Source organism: Microchirus variegatus (assembly GCF_963457635.1).
Source record: "Microchirus variegatus genome assembly, chromosome: 17".
NCBI classification, from domain to species: Eukaryota; Metazoa; Chordata; class Actinopteri; order Pleuronectiformes; family Soleidae; genus Microchirus; species Microchirus variegatus.
The window spans coordinates 24,469,351-24,493,071 of NC_139818.1; the positions used below are offsets into that span (position 1 = coordinate 24,469,351).

The window sequence follows — 23,721 nt, forward strand, 5'->3', positions numbered from 1 at the left end:
TACCTGCCTACCCGGAGCTCACTCGCTCAGGGAGGGAAAAAAAAGAGCAGTCCAAATGTCCCTGCTTTCAATTAAAGCTGGCTCTTGATAAGGCCGTCCCTGTCTCCAGGACATTCATTAAGCATCACCCAACATTTGAGCTTTTCCCCCTCATTCTTGTCCTCTTTTTCCGTCTTCTCTCTCTCTCTTGTCACCTGTAAACACACAAACAGACGATCCACAGGTCTGACATCCCTCCCCCCCTCGAGCTGCTGTTTGAGAGTTAATGCACTCAGCGGTTTAATCAATAGCGGCACCTTTTCTCCGCCTCCGCTGTGTCAGGCTTGTCAGGTTGATTAGTCATTAGTACAAAAGTCCTGCTGAAACTAATGAGAAAATGAATTGGGTTCTATTTGTCCAAATCAGGGGTTTCCCTGTGTGTCAGTGGGTGGGAGGGGCTTATGCACGAAGGTTGCCAGGGTACAGCTGCATTGTTATAACAGATATTTTCACACTGATGACTGTCTTATCGTCATATTATCATTACAACAAGGACACCGAACACCATCGCCAGTTTGTGTCGGAGTCTTCAAACAATGATAAAATCTTTCTTTATCATACTTTATTTATTTAGTTATGGTTTCACCGCTTATATTAGTAGTTGTACCTGAAACATGGTGCTCATTACTTATTTATTATCCGTACTTTCCCCCCCGTGTGATCATCCAGGTGGAGCTGAGCTGTCCCAAAGAGATGGCCTGGAAGGTCAACATGCACCGCGGCTACCTGGCCATTTGCCACCCGGAGGAGCAGCAGCTCAACTTCATCGAGCGGCTGGTGGAGATGGCCTCCAGCCTGGCCATCCGCGAGTGGAGGAGGCTGCCTCACATCGTCTCCCACGTGCACACGCCGCTGCTTCAGGTCAGTATGCAGCACTTAAGACCCACGTAGCGGTAAACAAAAACGGCACTGAATTAAGTTGTTTTATTGCGATAATAAAAACACTTTTATTATCGAGTACAGTGATTCCTAAAGACTGGGTCTGGACCTACAGATGGTTCACAAGTTCCCCCAACCTTTTACTTATTATGTTATGATATTCACTTTTACGGATATGGCCATAAATGAGTTGCTACATCTATCTATAAAAGCAAGGAATAACTTTAAATTGCATATCGGTCCAATGGTTTGCCTGACAGGCTTCAGACTTGGCAGGTGACTAACTGGGTGTACCAGGGTGTGGAGTGCTGACTTTGGCGGTGTTCGGATAAGAAATACAAGAGATATTGGTAAAAATGCAGCAGATATACCAGTAAATGAGCCACTTGAGCACCAACGTTCGCTTGGCAGGCTTCAAACCTGGCAGGCGACTGAGTGAAGACACCAATGTGTGCAGAGCTGACTTTGGTGATGTTTGGATTAGAAATACAAAGGAACCAGTACTGTAGAACACTAGTTATAGCTCTTCTCGGTGTGATTTGGGTCCCAGTAGTTTGCCATCATTAAAAAGTGGGTCCCCTTATTGTTAAAAGTTTCAGAAATGCGGATGCAGTCAGACTAGAAAAGTTCCTTACTTCATCCTTTACTGTTTTCAACATTAAATGGTAATTATTTTGTTGTTTATCCAAATAATTTTCTCTCTAATCTTTTTTATTTGATCACATTTGATTAGATTTCTGTTGAGCGATCAGCCGTAGCCCTGAAATGAGTAACTCTGATAACGTCCTCGTCCTCCTCCCTCCGTCTACCTCGGTTACTCCATTTTGTGAAAAAAAAAAAAAATTGAGATAGATTATTAAAAAAGAGAAAAACCTTTAAGCCTCTTTGAAAGATTACAATAGACAGGGGCAGAGATGAAAGTGGAGAATGGGAAAAGACGGGAGACTAAGGCAGTGGAAATTGAAAAAGGTGGAGAGTGAAGAGAATGAGGAGGACACAGGGACAGAGAGAGACGAGAAGAAAGGGAGGAAGTTTAGAATGGCTGTAATTACTTCCCCGGCCATCAGATAGCATTTGATTAAATACCTGCAGTAGAATTACATTTCCATGATGAATGGGACGCTCTGAATGAAGGTTAGAAACCGGCCATCAGCTGATATTAACAGATAATTGTGAAAAATATTGCATTGCCTAATTTATTTTGTTTTGGGAGATTTGATTGCGGGAGCGTCTTCGCCACGGCTCTGATTTATCTTTTCAAAATGGCCGTTGTTTTTCTTTTCTTTGTGTGTATTTAGGTAACGCCTGTGCTTACAAATGTGCCGTCCAATTAATTTAGTCCAGCCGAGGGAAAACAAGCTATTTATTCCTCTCCCTCCAGCCGAGCGGCCGGTTGTAAATCTCCATTCCAAACTCTATATCTCACGTCCGCGACTCCGTGAGCCTCAGAAAGATGAGAAGCCCTCCGCGACTCGGAACGCGCCGCGGCTCAAATACCATTTGAATCAAGTTATCATGGAATCTGGGCTCTCGGGCAGCGACCCTGCGATCGATGGATTATCACCGCGCTCTATCGATTATGAGGAGGTCGGCATTAATATGGATTGATGAGTAGTTATAATGGAATGATTGATTATGTGTTCACAAAGGGGCTCTGGGCCAATCAATGAAGCTTCTCTTCACAGAATGAGATAGAGGCTCTCACTTATCTTTCCAGCCCTTCCCCTCCCCCCATCTCCTTGTCATTTTATTTATTTATTTATTTATTTTCCTCCCGTGTCATATCGCTGAAAGGCCGATGATGTATTCAAGCAACGTAGGAAGTCGTAATGATTTTCCTCCGCTAGATTATTTTGGTAGCACAAAAGATAATATTGGTGGACTGAGTTTGCTTTTTTTTACATATATATTATTATCCTTGTGACATTCTAGAAATGATACAGGTCCAAAATCATATATTGGGAAACCAATTTCTTTAAAAAAACAACTATGTATTGCATGCTTCACTATGTAATTAATCATGAGCAACAGTGTTTTGCCGAGTCATGTTGTGGGATGTTTATTTCTACTTTATTTGAGAAGAATATTTGTTATAAAGTTGGAAAATTATGTCTTTGAAATAGCACAAATTTGTTGTTTACAGCTTCATAGTTGAAAAGGTGTAAAATGGAGCTGAAACTATTAATCAATGACCTAATTAATCGTCAGCTATTTTGATGATCGATTAATCGGTTTGAATCTTTTTTCATGATTAAAACAAGATTTCTGTTTGTTTTAGCTTCTTAAATGTGAATATTTGCTTCATTTCTTAACATAACAAAGAAATCATTAAGATTCGAGAACATCGTCATTTCCAGGTTTGACAAACACTGATCAATGTTTTTTATTACAAGTATATTACATGCTTTACTTTTCACAGTAGTCACAGTACATTTTTGCTGAGTCATGGGAGTGGTTACACAGTTGGAGAATTAAGTCTCATGTCTTACATACATCAGCACAAATGTGTCATTAACAGCTTCATAGTTCAAAAGGTGTAACATGACTTAATTGGACTAATAGGTCAACAATAATCATAATTAAAAAAATTACATGTGTAATTTGGTGCAAAAATAAGGAAGGGAAAGGCGTTTGGCGAGATGCATTCGCTCATATGTGCAGACACATTAGCAGAGCGTTAAGTGTTGTTGATGTTCTGTCTGTCTGTCTGCACCACATCTTTGAAGCAGACTGCACAGCAGTCCTAAAACACAGAATTGTGTGTGTGTAAACAAAAAAAAGAAGTTTGCAAGTTTGCAGACATGAGGAGGTTTTTTCCATCTGCCTGCAGCTTCACTTCTGCCATCTGGCATGCGCTGTAAAAACTTTAAAGCCAGGGTGAATCTGTCAAGTGAGTGTGGGCAAGATTCTGGTGATATTTATGAAAGTTCAACAGCAGGTATTTTTTTTATATATATATATATTTTTATATATATATATATATATACGTATAATATCTTTCACAGGCTGCACAGCAGATCATTGAGCTGCAGGAAGCTGCTCAAATTAACGCCGGGCTCCAGCCAGCTAACCTGGGCCGTAACACCAGCCTCCATGACATGAAGACGGTGGTGAAAACCTGGAGGAACCGGCTGCCCATCGTCTCTGACGACCTGTCACACTGGAGCAGTATTTTCATGTGGCGCCAGCACCACTACCAAGGTATGACACACACACACACACACACACACACACACACACACACACACACACACACACACACACACACACACACACACACACACACACACACACACACACACACACACACACACACACACACACACACACACTGACAGTGCTAACAACCAAACATACTGAAACACACACACACACTCTCTCGCCGGCCACTTAATTAGGTACAGAGTACGTGTCTGCTGCTGTAGCCCATTAGCTTCAACATTTGACATTTTGTGCATTCAGAGATGTTCTGCTGCGTGTTATTTCAAACCGTTCTCCTGTGACCAGAGAACTCTGCCACATCATGGCTCGATTTCTCAGTTTCTGAAATAACACAGACAACCAACAGGCAACCAGCAAGTCACTTAAAATCACAATTTTTACATGTCCTAAGTACATTAGATGTCAAACTAACAATTATTTTCATTATTGGTTCATCTGTTGATTCTTTTCTTGATTAATTGAAATGGAGTAGTGCCTCCCAAACCTTGAAATTATTACATTCTATCTCATCCTATCAAATATCAAAGACAATATCCACATTTTAAAAGCTGCAAACTCATAGAGCTTGATTTAGTTATTTAAAACAAACACTCAAACCTATCAAAAAAGAAAGGGTGTGCCTATTAAGAGCTTATATTTCTTTGGTTCACGTTGTCTTAACTGTAACTTTTGTCTTATAAACACATACAGGTGTTTTGAGGTCATCTCTCTGTTTGTTTGTTTTTGCTGCTTAGGTTAACTTTAGTTTAATGAAGGACCAAGACTCACAGAACCACCTCAGGCTCTCTCTGTGTTCTTTTGTCAGCTCGATGAAGCGCTCTGTGTCACTGCAGGCTGCAACATCCACACACACATACACACACACACACCTTGCTTAGTGCTCAGCTCTCTCTCTCTCCCGCGGTGACTTTGAAACCATTGTGAGAAGCAGCCACTGCAAAATGCGATGTCTCATGCAAGTGGAGCTCCGGCTCACACTGCGAGGAGTGAAATGTTCCTGATGAAATTTCATCACCATGGACCATTTACTGTTCAGTACATTTAGTGTCCTCCCCCTCCCTCCCCTGGAGTATTCCGAAGGCCGGAAGAGCCACAGTGTTTTAACTCGGGGTGAGAATCAAAGATACCTCACGATAAGATACACGATACATGGTCCATGATACGACGATTCCGTGATAGTCAATATATTACAAGACAGTCGTACAGTGATAAATCACGACATCTGTGTAACCGAAGAAAACTAAACATTAACGTGAAAAGTTACAAGTGCAGGATTTCTCTGTTTATTCACAACATAGAGAACAAAGTGCCTAAAGTCTATGTATTAAACATGGACGGAGTATCTCTTCACGTAGCTTTCTCCACCATTATCCCGCTCTAAACTCCCTCTTCTTCAGCCACGTCATTTCCGCCCCAAGTTCCTCCCCATTAATTTTAGCAGTGCCACCCTGAGGACACATGAAGTAGTGATGCCTGGTGAGTGAAACTGGCAGAGACTGTTTTCCTAATTTATTAATTAAAACATCGATATTTTCTCTGACCTATTGATTATCGTATTGCACAAGGAAGGACGACGATACATCACCAAATGGATATTTTAACCCACCCCTGTTGTCTGTCTGCAGCCATCGTGACGGCGTATGAGACGAACACGCAGCACGATCCAAACAACAACAACGCCATGCTGGGAGTTCACGCCTCGGCTTCTGCTATCATCCAGTATGGCAAGATAGGACGCAAACAGGTAATGTGGATATTATTATTATTATCAGGTAGATTTAAATGTTTCCATATACAAATCACATGACACTGTTTTTGTTTTTCTTTTAGGGTTTGGTGAACGTGGCTCTGGACATCCTGAGTCGTATACATACCATCCCCACTGTGCCCATCGTGGACTGTTTCCAGAAGATCAGACAGCAGGTCAAGTGTTATTTGCAGCTGGCTGGAGTCATGGGAAAGAATGAATGCATGCAGGTAAGTTCAAGTTGGAAGTTTTGTTTCTTTTTCATTCTTTTCTTACTTTTAGTTTGTAGAATATCTGCAACTAGGGCTGGTCCAAATATCAATATTATATCGAGAGATTGTGGACATTTTTGTCTCGTGATACGGTGTCTGTGAGGACTTTTCCTGGTTTTAAAAGCTTTTGCATCATTTTTATTATATATATTTATGAAATACACTCACTCTTATTTAATTTTAAGCCTGATTATTTGTGTTACAGCAGAATTTCACAACTTCATTGTTTCTAACACAATAAATAAAGCAGGTATTATACTAAAAATGAAAGGTAATCATAAGCGTATATTAAGATCATGTTATGCTAATCATAAACAGTAGATATTTTTATTCTAGAGTGTATTTACAGTGTGTCGTCAGTCTCTCTCCTTTGAGAAGCACAACTTCCACAGAAACAACCTGTGTGCAGCTTTATATCTCCAATGTATCTCCCATATAGCGATATAGTATAAAAAAATATTAAGATATTATTATTTATAAGCCGTATCGCTCAACCCTTATCTACAACATTGACTTTATGAGAAAACAGGATAAAAAAAATTCACCTCACCTCATCCCTGCCCACCACCACAAAGAGAACCTTGTGGTCATAGTTGGAAATCTGAATTAAATCCAGAGAAAATCCAAGTTCTGACTACAAACAGAATGAACCATTAGTCTGTATGTAAAGCATTATATAAACACAGATTTATTGCTTGAGCGTAAACTGTCAGGAACTGAATAAAAACATATTTCCCGGTAATAACACAGTTGCACAGTCACAGCTACAGTGGCATATACTCCTGTAAAATACAGTACCTGCACCCAATTTCACCTAATTGTTGTGCAGACCTCTCTCCCTGCAAAGAATATATTACACATATCATCATATAATGAGTGTTTTCCAAATTGCTATGGGTTTTTATTTGCAAAGGCATAATTTTTTTATTGCTGCTTGTAAGTCGTGAAACATTTTATTGGCCATGTCTCTCCCTGTTTGTTGGAAACAGCAAAACACAAAAAAATAAGAAATCAATTTACTGGTCCAGTCATAATTATGTCTGATAAATAACGTGATCGATATGATACACCTGCACCGTAATTCTGCACAGCTACACTTCAAACTTCTCCAGTGAAGGACAACACGTTTGATGCATTTGCTGTGATTTAAGCACTCGCGCTGATGTCTGTTGGCAGTAGCTGGAGGCGTAGTTAGCGGGGATTTGCGTGGGAAGAGCAGCAGTCGGAGCAGGAATTGTTTGGGGTGGCTCTGGGTGACAAGTTATAGCTGCAAGACTTATAAGAGAGTGTAACTCAGGAGCTTGCTCTTAAGCCCATGGAGTCGTCTGATTAATAGAGGCAGTCCAGCACACCACAAGTCATTAAAAGTGCCAGCAGACACTCCTCTCTCCCCACTTTCTTTCTCACCTCTATCTCATATCCTCTGGAACTCTCCGTCTCTCTCCTGCTACACATCATTTGTCACAGCAGTACATAAGGGACACCTAATCAGAGGCTCGCCATAATGGAAGTTTAGTTCCCTGAACACATCGTCTTTTCTTCTCTTCTTAATGAACACTCAGCGCTTTGTTTGTTTTTCACCTGTGATTACGGCGCCGAGCTGAAACACCGCTTGCCGTTTCTTCTTAATCTCCTTCTCCAGCATTGAGTGAAAACATCTATTTGCTTTTCTCTGTCTGTTTCTCCGTCTGTCTGTGTGTGTGTGTCAGGGTTTGGAGGTGATCGAGTCGACCAACCTCAAGTACTTCACCAAGGAGATGACTGCAGAGTTCTATGCTCTGAAGGGCATGTTTCTGGCTCAAATCAACAAGTATGTTCACCTTCACTCCAGTGTTCTCACTTTGAAACTGACTCTGCTTGGTCTGTCATCTTTTATTTATGATTTTATTGCTTTACTTGGCACGGGGACAATACATGTAGGAGATGTTGCGCTTAATGAAAGTGCTGCTGATTCAGTTTATGAACAGTGTGTAGGACATATGTAGACTAATTGTACACATGATCAAATTAATATAAATGACGTGGATTTGTTTGCATTTGACATCTGGTACTGATCAATATCACTGCATTAGACACTGGAAAAAGGAAAAAAATAAATCATATATTATCTGTAAACCTTAAATGTCACATAAGCTGCGTTTCCATTGAGTTGAACAGTTAGGAATAGTTCCTAAAATTACCTTCCCATGGGGTACCAAAAAAAAATGGTATGGTGGTGCGATCAGGGCGGAGCTACACTGGCTCCACCCTCGACAGCTGATTGGGCGACACCCCCAATGATGTTGATTAGTATACGATATCCACGTTCTTTGGATATCGGGCATACCTGCGGCGCTCGTGCTATCGTAATTGGACTCCTAACCGCTTCTGAAATTCAGTACAATTTCAGAGTTTCAGACTCCCATCTTTTCAAGTCCACTTTTGCTCGGACTAAAACCATAATTAGATTTTTTTTCCCTCTAACGCCATGGAAACAGGGCTAAGTGGCTCCTTATCTTCACGTGCACATGGAAGTCATTAAATGAGCTCATCGCTGATTACGCCGCCGCGCCGTGGCCTCGGTGTTTAAGTTCATCCGTGTCATCGGCAGGTGACGGTGTCCGTATCTTATTTTTAGCTGCGGGGTTTTCTAGCTGCCTCTTTAACAGCCCCCCCCATCCCTCCCTTTGCCCGTCATGTCTGACGTGACATGGCATCCTGAGGGGTGAAAGACAAATTGAGAAAGGCTTATTAAATGTATATGCAGCTCAATAATTAACTCCAGGCAATTTGCAGGAATCTATGGTATCAGCAGAACTTGCCTTCCACCTCAGCAGGGTTTATTGCAATCATTAACTTTCCCCCCCTTTACACCAGGGGAGAATTAACAGCAGAGTGAGGAAGGGGGGGAGGGCGTTTGTGCATGTGTGTGTGAGTGAGAGCGGTTAACGTGCAGCCACATATGCTTCGGATTTTGGGATCCTTCAATTAAACGGCTGTCGGAGAATTGTCAGCGTCTCGGTGCCGCTGCTCCTGTTGAGTAGAAACTCTTGATGTGCGCCTTAACAGTGAGGCAGCCACATTAAGCATTACTGCGGTGTCTTTCGCCTCCGACTCCCACAGCAATCAAGCTCCCCGTTTCTTAATCACATGCCAAAATGCCTTTTATAATAACGCATTTTAATTGATTGGCTTGGAAGACATTTTGCTGCGAGTAACTGGGAGAGTCGAGTTTTGGAATGGCTCCTAAAATGGACGTCCATTTACTGACTGTAGACAGTTTTGTCTTCTTGTTTTGACTGCGAGGCAGTGCTGCTTTTTTATTTTTTTGCGTCTTATTTATTAATCAAAGGCTGAAAGGTGTGGGAGAAAAAAAGGAAAATATTCCGACGGCGTGCCAAGGAGCGGTTAGAAAGCGCTCAGTGTGGTGAGAACAGCTGATGATTCAGAATTTATCTCCCCGTCAGCATAAATGCAGCAGTCAAAACTTTGGCTCCCCTGCCAGATTTCACCTCTATATTTCTTCACCTGCTACTTTAACAGTTTCCAAATCAAAATAGTTGTTAAGTGTGACTGCGAAGTTGCAGTAGCAGGGTTTCTCTCTCCCTGCCCTTCACGCTGAGTGTATTAGCACTCAGATAAATATAGCCATTATGCTGAAGTTGGTACCTCACCTTGGCGCTGTCGTCTGTGATTAAATACGAAGATGTCAAGCTCGTCGTGTCACCTGAAAATGGATTGATCTGCAGCGTATGATGGGGGCTGCCGCGCTCCACTCGCATTACATTTTATCAACACAGCTTAACCCTTGGTGACGTTAATCCATGGCCGGGGTCAAACGACTTTCTAAGTGAAGAGGCCTTGGAATATTATTACAAATGAATGATGGCGCTTATCGATGTGTGGTAAATAATTCAGAATATGATGCGTTACAAGTTCTCTCTGCTGCTTTTATTCAGCTCCTTCAAACCTCTCATCACTCTTTAACACTAGCTCTTTTATTTCAGCTTATTCAATATCTGTGATATGTCGTGGTTTTCTTTGACGCTGAACTGAATGTCTTCAATTTGAGGACAAAACTGAACATTTGAGATGTAGAAAATATAATGTTTCCCAAACTTTCTCTATGGGGACCCACTTTTTTAATGACCCAACTCACTATATAAGTCATGACCAAGGGCAAAGTATTTGTGCATAATGTAGCGACAAATTTACAGCCATATCGCTCAAAAGTTGATGGTAAATGAATCATTTCCATGAGATGTTTGGTAAGTTAATTGAAACTTTATTTCATGCTTTTTAAATGAAAACATAAACACAAATCTAAACTAAAAGGTTTTCTGTGTCTTTTCTTTCACTCTCCAGCCCAATCCAACCTTATTTATAAAGCACTTTAAAAACAACAACAGCTGAAACAAAGTGCTGTACATCAGAGATAAACAAATAAAACATACAAATGTGTGACCTAATAGACCTAAGAACAAACAATAAAAATAATGTAGAAAATGTAAAGACAACACAAATATGCAGGTCATGCAACACATCTCATACTGGGTTGAAAGCCAAAGAGTAAAAATCAGAATCAGAATCAGAATCAGAATACTTTATTAATCCCCGGGGGGAAATTGTTTTTGTTCCAGATGATCTGTGCAAAGTAAGAAGAAATACAGCATGAGGAAACAAGAGCTAGATATACAGATGTAAATAAAATATGTAAATTATGTAAAAAAATAAAATAAACTAAGATAAGACAATGAAAATAGACAATAAGCTAAATGAAATAAAATAAACAATACAATAAACAATGTAGACAATCTGGAAATATATACAATATACAGAGAATGTAAGTATAAACAAATGAAAGAAGTTAGATGGGAAAATGGGTTTTAAGATGCGTTTTTAAAGTCTCGTCCTCCTCCGTGCCTCGCTCTTTAACACTCTCTTCCCTCCCTCCCTCCCTCGTTCCAGGTCAGAGGAAGCCAACAAGGCCTTTTCAGCGGCCGTGCAGATGCACGACGTCCTGGTGAAAGCGTGGGCCATGTGGGGCGACTATCTGGAGAACATCTTTGTCAAGGACCGACAGCTCCACTTGGGAGTCTCTGCCATCACCTGCTACCTGCACGCCTGCCGCCACCAGAACGAGAGCAAGTCCCGAAAATACCTGGCAAAGGTGGGAGCGAGAGAGAGAGGTTGTCTTTAATTAATCATGTGAGGATTTAACGATTGGAGGAACTTTTCTGACAGATCATTTCCTGTCTATTTTTGTAAAAGGCCAAACGTGTCAGAAGTAGAGACGTGTCATGGTGAGACTGCACATTATAACAAACTTATAACCCCTACCTTTCCAAAGTGTGTCAGGGAACTTTGTTGCAAGCGTGAAACTCAAGTTGTGGCTAGTAGAGTTTCTGTTATGCATTAAGCCTTATCTTATTCAAAGGCTACGGGAAAAAACACACGCCATTAATTTTAAAGCAATTACACGCTTATCCAAATATTTCACTCCGGCTCTCAGCCTCTGTTCTGTATCCACGGTTAAAGATTTAACCTTATAATATTTAGATGATGATATCCTAAAGCGACAGCTCAGGTTTAACGATGTGGAGATGAAGTAAGAGAGAGGCGAGGTTGAGGAAAGATGGAGATGACTTTGGAGAAAGGATGTTGAAGATGGAGCTGCTGGGCGGGAGGAAAAGAAGACGACCACAGAGGAGGTTCATAGATGTAGTGAAGGAGGACATGAGGACTGTTGGTCTTAACAGAAGAAGACAGAGGACACAAGATGGAGACAGATGTGATTTGCTCGTTGCATAGTTTCATATTTTTGCAAAAATTTGCAAATATTTCATAATGGTTAAGACTTAACAGAAGAAGACACGAGATGGAGACAGATGATCTGCTGTGGTGACCCCTAAAGGGAGAACCCAATAGAGGAATATATTCTAAAGCATTTTTCATTATTAAATTAGTTTATCTGATTCTTCAGCTTCTTAAATGTGAAAGAAAGCAAAGAAATCATTAAAAGAACATTCGAGAACAACATTTTCATGCTATTTGTATAGTTTCAAATTGCGAAGAATGATTCATTAGGGCACAGAGTGCGATGGACCCTATTGTAAGTGAACACATTGGTACAGTTTCTTGTGCTCTGTATTTCTGATTCTCCTCATGCTGCAGCAGCCACCTCTGCATTCAACTCTTGTTTCTATAAAACCTCAAGCCTCCATCTGGGCTTTTACTTTTTTTTTTTTCTCCCCCAAATTGCAGTTCACAGTCAATCCCCCAGTTCCCTGGCCCTCTTCCATCCCATGTATTATTGGTGCTGATGAGAAGACAGACGATCCTTTCCCCCTTCTCTCTCACACTGTCACAGTTACACACACACACAGAGTAGTAATTTGATCGATTACAGTGCGGAGGGGTTCCCACGGCTGATCGATGGTGGAGTGAAGGCCCGTCTTCTGGCATGGGGGGGTTAACTCGCTGAAGGCTAACAGTCAGACCAGTATTTAACAGCTGAGTAAGATCAGTGTGGGAGGTAAAGGGATGGACTCTCTCCGCTAACAAGCATTCCCACCATCTGACACACCAATTCTCTCTCTTTTGTTTTTTTTTAAAATACTAAACTCCCCATAGAGGTTTGTGCAGAAAGACCACTGTCTGCTCTTATATTGGCTAAAACAGTGAGCTGCTGTATTCAGGGTCTGCTGCTGCTCATTATCAAGTAAAAACACATTCTCCCCCCCCCCCCCCCCAACTGTCATTAATGGACTTGGAAGTGGCTGAGAAGACTTTACCGAACTGCCTGCTGGGCCTTTGTTTTCAAAGAGCCACTGAGATTACAGGGATAGTGTCAGGCTGCATAAATAATAAATATGGTCTGGCCAAGTCCAGTGTTAACACCAGGCATTACTATCATTATCTGTTCTAATCATGGCTTCTACCAGCAGCTCCACTTTCCAATTATGTGGTTTCTCTTTTTTTTTTCTTTTTAATATATTTCTGGTGGCCCTTTTCTGCTGCCAAGCCGGGGGTTGGCAGTGCTTTAGTGCTGATGGATGAAGTGAGATGACCAGTGATTATCAGTAATTATACACAATCTGTGTATGCACGTTGGCTCATTGAAGAGCGCCAGCGGGGGGTTGAGTGGGGTTAATGTCTTCATCATAATGTCGACGCACACGAGGGGAAAGGAGGAGGAGGAGAGAGATCACCTCCACCCTGGCTCAGCTTTGATCACACTGAGATGTAGATGTTCTTTCCTTACAGAGACAGGGAAGCAGCAGAGGTTCTGATTAATGATGGAGACCTTAGCTCTTGCTCCTCACTCCTCCTTTTCTTGAATGTCCTCCTTCTCACTTTTGTTTAATGTTCTTTTCTTCACCCCCCCCCCCATCCATAGGTTTTGTGGCTGCTCAGCTTCGATGACAAGAACACCCTTGCGGACGCTGTGGACAAGTACTGCATTGGAGTGCCGCCCATCCAGTGGTTGGCATGGATACCGCAGCTCCTGACATGCCTGGTTGGCTCAGAAGGAAAACCCCTGCTCAACCTAATCAGCCAGGTGAGGCTTTGTCACAAGAGAAAAGTTTCCGTTTCATGTTTTTATCTTTGCAAAAAGTCATATTTTTGTTTGTTTTGTTGAACTGAGGTCAAAGATGAGGTCAGTGGCAGATAAAGGAACTCGTCCTCAGACTGCACACACTGAAAAACAAAGCAAATAAAAGAAATGTCCTCTTAGAGGATTAATTATGATGTTCCTTTGGAGGAAGTCTCACTCTGTCCTAAATAAGTCTGCATTGTTCAAAGACCAATGGATAAAATTAGAAATCGACATAGAATATATGGGTTTTTCTCTGGCTGATGTTTAGAAATCAGGCCAACTGATGGTTGATGGCTCTCTTTTTTTGTTTAGCTGATTTTTCTTTTTTTAGTCCCTCCATCTGATAAAAATATAACAGTTTAATGATAACAAATTGAATTGGACATCACTAATGGTCTTATATCTGCACTGCAGTGCAATTATACGCTGTATTTTACAAAAAGAACATGTATAAACAGTCCATAAAATTAAAACAAATTAAAGAAAAAGAAGATTTTTTGTCACTTAGCAAAATGAATCAAGTTTCTTAAGTCATTTTTTATTAATAGTGGCCATATTAATCAGTCTACCTGTAGAAAAAAGGGTTGAGCACCTTGATGTGGTATGAATACTGATTTATTAGCTCATTCCTCAGTCAGTAAAATGCTCAGTATGAGTATTGGTCTGATACTGGTCGAAATCCCTGGTCTGGATTTGACCCAAAATGCTGATTAATGATAAGTGTGACTGTAAATAATTGTTATCCAGTTGGAACAAGGTGTTTTTACATGGCTGCTTATAGATAGGTGGTAAATACATCGACACTAAAGTGATAAAGAGACATGTAGTGATATTTGGTCTCCATAGACACCAAAGGTTGTGATATTTAGTGTCGAGCTCTTGTGGAATACGTTTGAAAATCATCTTTTCCCTCTCTCTACATTTCCGTTTGTCGTCTTCACTTTAACGTCTGGATGTTTGCTCCACTCATCAGCACTTAACATGTTTTTCCCTCCGCTAATTTCACCCGTTTTGGGCCCAGAAACATCTGGCTGGCGTGTTAGCATTAGCGATCATGCATGTCATTCTAATCGAGATGAATTAACTGCATTCACGCCAAAGTGGCCTCTCTCTCTCTTTCTCTCCTACTTTTTTATTTACTAAATTAAGCATTCAGACTCAATTGCTGTCCCTTTTTAGGGAAATTCATTGGCTTTCACCAGTCCCTCTGTGAATTGCTTTTTAAATTATTTGTTCAAGAAATGATTATAAAGTTAATATCGCATGCATCCGCACTGCGGGAACAGAGCTAGTAATTAAACCGAGGACTAATTTGCTTTGCTTAATGGAGTATTATTTCCACACAGTTTGAAGAGGGAGGTCTTCAAAGAGTAGTCTGCTATAACAAACAATCGTCCTCGCAGCAGAGTGGGGGGGGGGAGGGATGCTGTGTGAATGTGTGTGTCTGAGACACGTTTTACCATGCCAAGTGAGAGCAGCTTCAAACACTTCTACTTTTACCATTAATAGCACTTAAGTTCAGTTCGCTGTATAACTGTAGACATGTTGCTAACCCTTAGCCTGACCATGTAGACTGCTGTTAACCCTCCTGACCTCTGGAAGGCACTACAGGTACTTCACAACCAGAACAGACAGACAAAAAAACAAGAGCTATAAATACAAAAATTTAGTTTGTCATTTCTCCATTTTTTAGCATGAAGACGAAGCGGTTATATGACACTCGGCCATTAAATAATTATTCTTTTTATCGCATCAATCCTTTTTGTAGGTGTTTTGTCAAAGTACAGGAGTTGTTACAAGTCCGGCGTGACTCTACGCCCATGACTATGTTTGTGTAAGTGATTAAACACTTTAAAATAACAATTATTATGGTTTCATAGCCTTAGAACATTCCTTTTACATGTACTGAAGGTCAGGGTCCTTGCTTTACAGAGGCCGCCATCTTGAACTCTTTTGCATTTTAAAGAGAGATGAGCCGATAGGAAATCCAGATATAGTATTGGTCCAATAGTGGATTGGATGACGAAAGATGAAAAACATAAAATTTGATATCTTCCCAAACCTCTTATTATCACATAGCTCTGAGCGAGTGTTGCTTGGGGAATTAAACTGCACATGTGCAGTCTCACCACTAGATGTCATTAATTCTTACACATTGAACATTTTATATATTTACAGATACCGATATCACTTGAGTGTCTATAGTATCTCAGTCCGATATAATTCTCCAACTGTGTAATAAATATTCTTCTCCCCACGACATGACATGATTTTTATTTACTTTTTTACAGTACGTGTATCATGAAGGATGTGATACATGGTAATCTACTATATCGTAGTGTCGTAGTAGCAAAACTAAGCCGTTACATGTTTATATGAGTGACACTCAGTGAGTGAGTGTGAGAGAGGTTTTCCATCAGTGGACATCAGTCCTTCTTCTGGTCAGACCTCACCACCCTGTAATGACTGAAGGGTAAAAGGTCGATCCATCCATCCAAATGTAAAGGGAGAGAGAACTACACTTAAATGCACGGAGAGTTTTATCTCAGCCGCTCTCCTGAATTATTTAGGGTTTCTCTGCAGCGGTGGCGGGATGTTTAAAAAAACGCATGTTGAAATATTGATGAAGGTGAGGAGAAGATCGCCTGGGGGCTGGCGGGAAGATGAAACAGGAAGTTACCGGGGGTGGGAGAAAAGAGAGTGAGAGAGAGTCTGAGCACTCCTCCCCACATGTACTCCCACCCTTCCTGGTTGTCTACCACTCACCCTCTTCCCCTTGCTCCACCTCAGCTTTGTCAGAATATGACATTTTTCCTATCTTCCCATTAGGGTGCAGATTTTCTTGTTTCTCCCCTCATTCCTCCTCTGCCGTATTCACTCTTTCATCTTTAATGCTGCTCTCAGCTGCTGCCTGGAGCTCCCGTCTTCCCGGTTACCCTTAATGTATACTCGCAGGTTATAATGGTAAAACATGAGAGATTCAGGAAAGGCAGAGTATGTATGTGTGTGTGTACTCTAGGGCAAAAAATATCGAAGAGCAATGTTTGGGGACTTATTGTATATTTTTTAAAAGTCAGATGTCAGTGTTGTAGATTTATTACCACCAAGACTCCCTCAAAATATGAACTCATTTCAGCCTTTGTGATTTGCTAATTGCATTGTTTGAAGCGGCTCTTTCGATTTGAAAACGATTAATTGTTCCGCCCTCGTGTAAACAATTACAGAATCCAGTTTCCTCCATGTACAGGCCATGCAAATGTGCACAGCTATTGACCTTATTGAATGTGTACACACTGTTTTCACAACATAAAAAAACCTCAGAGTGCTTGAGTCAATAACATTAATTGTCGTGTTACAGTGGCACTTGTCAGCCGGATGAGATGTATAGATGTAAACAGTCAGTCTGTTGACAAAAGCAGAAGGAAAATAGACTCTGAATCAATGGGAAACCACGTTGAGTATAGAGTTACATGCATTTGAGGAACGAAGGAGTCATTGTATAGAGTTTAAGACTCTGTGCTGAGATCTGATAAAACTCTTTTAGTCGATTTGTAATCCGAGAAGAAGAAGAACTACTGTACTTTGTAGATAACCATTGGTTGCCCCTTTTCTCACCTCTGGCAACTTAAAACCTGTGGCTGTTTGTTGTTAAATCTTGAATGTGTGCACTTTCACAATCCCACTGACACTGCGCCGACACCGAGCCAATCCTTCCGCCGTGTCAGGGAAAAAAGCTTAGAGGTTACAAAATCCATGTAGCATTAGGTTGACGTGTGAAGAAGCTTCTTTGCCTCTCCTGGATCTTGCACCACCCTCAGTCACACTGAGCTCAGTGTTGTTGCTGAGATGCGGGGGTATCCTTTTTCCACCCCGCAGGCGTATAGTGGGTCTGGCACGGATCACGTAGCGATGTAATTGTAGCCTATGAAATTTTTCAGTGAGATCTGAGAGAACCCTGGGGGTCTCCTTTCAATATCTAGTGGTCCCAAACCACATCTCTTTTACCTCGAATGTCTGTGAGAGTGCTTCTTACATCCTGGTTATTAGGTACTATTGTTCTTGTACGTGTGAATTCTACCATAAAAAGCACGACTATTTCCAGTTAGCTGTCAGATGTTCTGCAGTCGGTGTCAGTCGACGTTACCAAGAGTGATAAGCACCTAATTATAGAATGAAGCAGAGGCTGAACCCTTTTTTCGCCTCACAACTCTTGAATTTAACATTTTAGGCCACGTTTAATCCCTCAAGGCTAAATACTAATCTATATCGATCTGTATCGGGCAGTTTAATCACTCACGTTACCTTAAAAAGTCCAGGTTTTACCCAAAACAACAACTGCCTGGATGTTAAGTCACTGTTATATATTTTTAAGTGACACTCATTGCATATTGTCAATAGGGATGTATTTCTAAGAATTCTATCTGATACTGCTTTTATCCTAAAACTCATAAAACTGCCCTCAGGCTACGCTGTCGAGCTGAGAAGCTTCTGTGAACTTGTCGTCGTGAACATGGATCGATAATAACATTCTGGCTCTTATTGATGTCTGTGGGTGTATGATGTGTTGGTTATTTTGTGTTTTTAACCACCATAGGCAGATTTCCGCTTTCATGGACAATAAAGACTTCTTTATTGTTATTATTAAAGACCGCGACTGCTTGCTTGGAGAAAGAAATAGAGAAGTGTGCCTCGGCTTACTATTATAAAACGGCTCTATAGAATTTCACTGAACTTTCATGTTCTACCTTTTACTACTCAGTCGCTTTGTTCAGTCACATCTAAAGCCAAACATTAAATGTCTCATTTAAAGGGTTGATTCCATTAAAAAGATAATAATTATTGTGTGATGTGTTGGACACTTGAGGCATTGGGTGTGTGGGCTTTTACTCAATCAGTGTGTTATTGATGGATAAAGGCTTTCTTTATTGCTGTAATATGAATGAATGAAGAAAAGTCATTCAGCAAGCGAAGTTGCCTTGACTTCTCAAGGTCACACTGTTATTCTGTGCATGTTCCTTCCCTCTCACTGACCTGCATTGAACTGTGAACTGTACGCTTACACAAGATGTTATTTTCTGAAAGAAAGAAAAAATCTTAAACCTCTTGGTGAAGTAGCAGGAAAAAACAGAAGTTTGATTTTTTCAGAAAAGGATGAGTTTTGGATGTTGAAACACAGGCCACACATATCCAACATGGGTGTTTTACGAGGTTTCTTGAATGGATCTTCAATTTTCCACTTTAGGCTCAGTGCGAAATTCAAGAGGGTCTTTTTGAATGCTTAGCTCAACACACTATGAACCCTGCATTACTTTCACTGGCTTTCATGCACTGGAGGTTAGAAGATTTTCCTCACACCCAACCGCAGAGGTCATTTAGTCTCCTCTGTAGTGAAATTAACATATTTCAGCGGATTTTGCCGTGTTTACCGATATTAATATTGTGCATCTCTACTTCCTTAAAGCTGCGACTTGAGACAAAGTTAACACCAAAGGTTTTCACTGAATTCACCTGTTGCATTTCTTGTCAAAAGGGATCCAACACCCTGGAGTTGGAGCTCAACCTGCTGCGCTTAAAGCTCGACTTCAACCGTCGAGCCTTTTTAACGTCGTCCATGACTTTTCTTGAAAGTCTTGGGGGTCAGTTTCATCATCAGTCACATTCAGTTTGGTTATTCAGCTGTGATGCTTTTTAACTCCTGTCATCATCATCATCATCATTCCCCTTGACGCAAAGCTTCAAACCCTGCCTGTGTTAGAGTGAAGGTCTCTGGCTGTAGCAGTATGATCTCCTGCTCTCTCTCTCTCTCTGTCTATCGCCCTTCTTCACCGCCTGTCTCTCTCCTTCGCGGCCCTGAGGGAGAGTCTTTGAAATGTAATCTGTGACCCTTTTATCTGCTAGGTGGGACGAGTGTACCCTCAGGCGGTCTACTTCCCCATCCGCACCCTTTACCTGACGCTCAAGATCGAACAGAGAGAGCGCTACAAAAGTGGTGAGTAAACATGGCTGGTTTTCCTTTTATTTATTTTCAAACCACTCTCTGAACATTAAAAGCACTTCTCTCAACGCGGAATAAGTAATACTTTTAGCAAAATAAAGCCTCTTTCACAATTTAGAAGAGGAGCAGGTTATTTAGCTGTTTTTCTCTCTCTTAGATTAAAGCTAAAGCCGATGAAAACTCGCATACACTGCAATATCGTTTGTTTTGGGATTAAATGCTGATTAAACACATTCCCAGTGGTCAAGAGGTTTTTCCCATCTTCCATTTATCCACTCGTCTCCGCAGATGCATCTGGACAACAGCAGCCCAGCTCAGTGGGGAACCAGCCTCATTCAGGTGCCTCTGACCCTGGCCCTATACGGGCCACTGCCCCCATGTGGCGCTGCAGCCGGATTATGCACATGCAGCGAGAACTGCACCCCACCCTGCTGTCCTCCCTGGAGGGTATCGTGGACCAGATGGTGTGGTTCAGGGAGAACTGGCACGAAGAGGTGAGAGGAACAAAGTGGTCGGTTTTTCGTATGTGTCTGACAATGTTGTTATGTGTGTGTTAATAGCATCACACAGTGAGCTGGTTGTGAGAGTTTTCATGGCATCAGTGCATACTGTGAACTCCTGTATGTACGATCAAGTGGGCTTGTTTGCACATCTTACAAGTGTGATTTTGACGCGTTATTCCTGAGAAGATATTTGGAGATTGCTGTTATTAACCTCAATCAGGTGAAGCTAACAAGTGAGTCTGCACATTTTGTTTGTCACTTTGTCGTGTTTGGTGTCAAAACCAAAAATACTTCTACATGCTGCTTCTTAGATGCTTTGATTTTGTCAATTGTCAACTCAACTCTCTTATCTATGGTCTGAGGCACTTCTGGGCTGTATAAGGAACTCGAATGGGATTTTAAGGTTCCAGTTTGCCTGAATGATGTGAATATTCTCCTATTAATATGAACTCCTCTCACCCAGACTGTCTCCTGCTGCATTCCTCATCTATGAACAGCAAATTCTAGAGACTGTCCACACCAAATTCTGCACACATTACCTGGAGTTCATGTATAAAAATGGCCCTGTAAAGTTGCCGTATAAAGGTCAGAGCTGCGAAACCTTATATCTTATATTCAAGACTAGGGAGACTGAGATTTTTAGATACTGGTCAAAATCCCTGGATCAGATATCCCTATCCCATCCTATTCAAGTCTAAAAAAGCCAACAGACACATGAGCATTTGATGCTAAAAGCCACATTCAGTGCTGTGTTTTTAAATCTCTTTACCGTCCACGTTGTCGCCTTAAATCACCACTTCTGTCACTTCATTCTTTGCCATGGCAAATTGTATTGGCAGCGTCTCGTGTTAGCCATGCGAGGCAGCGTCCATACGAGGTGTGTTGACCTGCGTCAGTGTGTGTGTGGGGGGGGGGGGGGGGGGGTGAGGCAGCTAGAGAGGGGGGGGGGGGCAGTTGTGTGATGGATGGGTGCGGTGAGCGTGCAGGATGGGACGAGGGATTTAGGTCTGGAAGTTTGTTGACGCGGGCGTGTGTCCGTGTGATTATCTGTGATGGTTTGTGACACACAGCAGCAGCTGCAGGCTTCTATGCTTCGTTCCACTGGGCAAGCAGGTGCACAGGCGTCTTACACCACGTCACCTCTTACCCCCTCCCTCCGCCTCGCTGTGGATGCTGTATGAAATCACACTGCGGCACCTTTGCTCCTTAAGAAATGTTCCTGTAGTTGTGATAGTTTGAGTCCCCTTTACACCGCCTGTTAGATGAGGGGGGAATGTAGCACCTTTGCCTCTGCCTCGCTGTTCAGTGCATTGTTGTTGTGCCTTTATTCCATCAGCAGAAGGTACGCGCAGTGCTAGATGAAAGTCTGTTGTGAAAGGGTGAGTCAGCACGCCGGAGCAGATGCCCCTGCCGTTGTGTCGCGTTGTGTGTGACACTTGTGAATGCAGAAGGCCACCGTTCTGTTCAAAATCACACCAAAGGGAGACGCAGTGTAAACAAGCAGACAAATAGGATTTCTGAGGGAAAAAGTCGCTTTTCCGGCTCTCTCTCTCACACACACACACACACACACAAATACGAGGACGTCGTAGAATCTTCAAAGGGTTTTGTATCTCCGTTTTTTAAATCAGATAAGAGTTTCCACAATAACATACACAACACTTTTTGAAATAAAAGTGAGTAGAACCATATAAGGTTCTTCGGCTTGTCCTCATAGGAGAACCCTTTTTGGCTCCAGGTACCTTTTTATAAAGGTTTTAAAACCCTTTATTCAGGAAAGGGGTTTTTAAGGGTTCTCTGGATGGAAAATGGTTCTTACTGGAACCATTAGTGTTACCAAGAACCCTTGAGTAACCCTTTCTTCGGGAAAAGGGGTTTTCAGAAGCAAGTGGTTCCAAGTAGAACCTCAGCCCTTGTAGAAGGACCCTTTTGGAACCCTGTTGTACTGTTCAAAAGTTTGGGGTCACCTATACAATTTTTTTTGTATTATCCATTAAAAGACACACTTTATTCATCAAGAGAGTTGCAAAATGAATAGAAAATATCGTCAAGTCATTGTCTTTTTTTCTGTCAAGTTAAAAATAATGATTTTTATTCAAATGAATAATTCAGCCCTTTCGTCAAAGAACCAGCAAAACTATTTTCAGCTGTGCTAAGATCATTGCACAAGGGTTTTCAAGGGTTTTCTAATCATCCGATAGCCTTCTAACGCCATTAGCAAACAATGTACCATCAGAACACTGGAGATGGGCCTCTATACACATGTACATATTCCATTTAAAACCAGACGTTTGCAGCTAGAATAGTCGTTTATTTATCGTGAACGGTAGTGTATGAAACACGCCGCATGTGCAGACTCACTTGTAAACTCACTTGTGAACCATCAGTGTTAAATTGGTGTGTCAGTGATATCAATTTGCCAAAGATCAGACCTTAAACTAATGGGAGTATTTCTATTTTCAACATCATTTTCTGCCTCTCCTCAGGTCCTGCGGCAGCTCCAGCAGGGTCTGGCCAAGTGCTACTCGGTGGCGTTTGAGAAGAGCGGCGCGGTGTCCGACGCCAAGATCACGCCGCACACGCTCAACTTTGTCAAGAAGCTGGTGAGCACCTTCGGCGTGGGCTTGGAGAATGTGTCCAACGTCTCCACCATGTTCTCCAGCGCCGCCTCGGAGTCGCTGGCCCGCCGTGCCCAGGCCACGGCCCAGGACCCTGTGTTCCAGAAGATGAAGGGACAGTTCACCACAGGTTGGTTTGCTTTTTGACTGTGAGAAGATCCTTCTCAGTGTGAGAGTTTGATCGCTCCTTTTTTTCAAACTTTGTTTTGTTCACTTTAGTGCCAGTCATTTTTAACGTCTAGCGTCACTGGTGTTAGATGTCCCCAGGCTTGAATGTTCACACCGTGTCTGTGCCAGAAATAGTCGGAAGAGAAGACAATTCTACCATGAATATCACATCAAACTCTCACCTTTCACACTAGTTTCAGTGTCTAGACTTCAATTGAATTCATAAAAATACATTCATATGGAGAAAGTGGAGGCTACAACTTCAGGAAAAGCCTGTTTATAGTTATTTCAGGACTCTCTGTCCGTTTGAGTCTGTCAGAGACAACAACAATGATAAATCCAACCTGTTTCATGAATCCTTGACATGGCGTGACACCGAGGCAGCAACACTCTCTGTTCTCCCCAAAGCCCTGCATCAGACATCAGCCTCCTCCGCAGGAAACACGAGCAGCGCTGCTGTTACTGTATGTCTACACTGGTTTAAACGATGATGGGCCAGGTGCCTGATTGGCCTCTGTAGCAGTATATCGAACGGATGGTAACATCATAAGGACGCTGCTGCCTGGAGACACCGCCGTCGTTTGGAGCAGCTTGAGCAGTGTCATTTAGGTTTTCAACCACATGATTTGATTATTTACACTGACCTTGTCGGGACTAGTTGTCCTCGTGGAGACCAAAACCTGGTCCTAATGAGGCAGA

General features: G+C 41.9%; 1 protein-coding gene across 3 annotated transcripts in view; it reads left to right on the forward strand.

Moving 5' to 3' along the window:
• The window catches only part of trrap (transformation/transcription domain-associated protein), a gene marked incomplete at both ends in the record, with an annotated part of 96,921 nt that overhangs the window by 58,314 nt on the left and 14,886 nt on the right, over positions 1 to 23,721 (forward strand). For all 3 annotated transcript variants that reach the window (XM_083903468.1, XM_083903469.1, XM_083903470.1), the window contains 10 exons: positions 709 to 900; positions 3,924 to 4,119; positions 5,766 to 5,884; positions 5,971 to 6,117; positions 7,869 to 7,969; positions 11,107 to 11,308; positions 13,538 to 13,699; positions 19,637 to 19,724; positions 20,022 to 20,227; positions 22,723 to 22,984. In XM_083903468.1, coding sequence (XP_083759594.1) covers positions 709 to 900; positions 3,924 to 4,119; positions 5,766 to 5,884; positions 5,971 to 6,117; positions 7,869 to 7,969; positions 11,107 to 11,308; positions 13,538 to 13,699; positions 19,637 to 19,724; positions 20,022 to 20,227; positions 22,723 to 22,984 — 1,675 coding nt within the window. The remainder of the gene's footprint in view (positions 1 to 708; positions 901 to 3,923; positions 4,120 to 5,765; positions 5,885 to 5,970; positions 6,118 to 7,868; positions 7,970 to 11,106; positions 11,309 to 13,537; positions 13,700 to 19,636; positions 19,725 to 20,021; positions 20,228 to 22,722; positions 22,985 to 23,721) is intronic.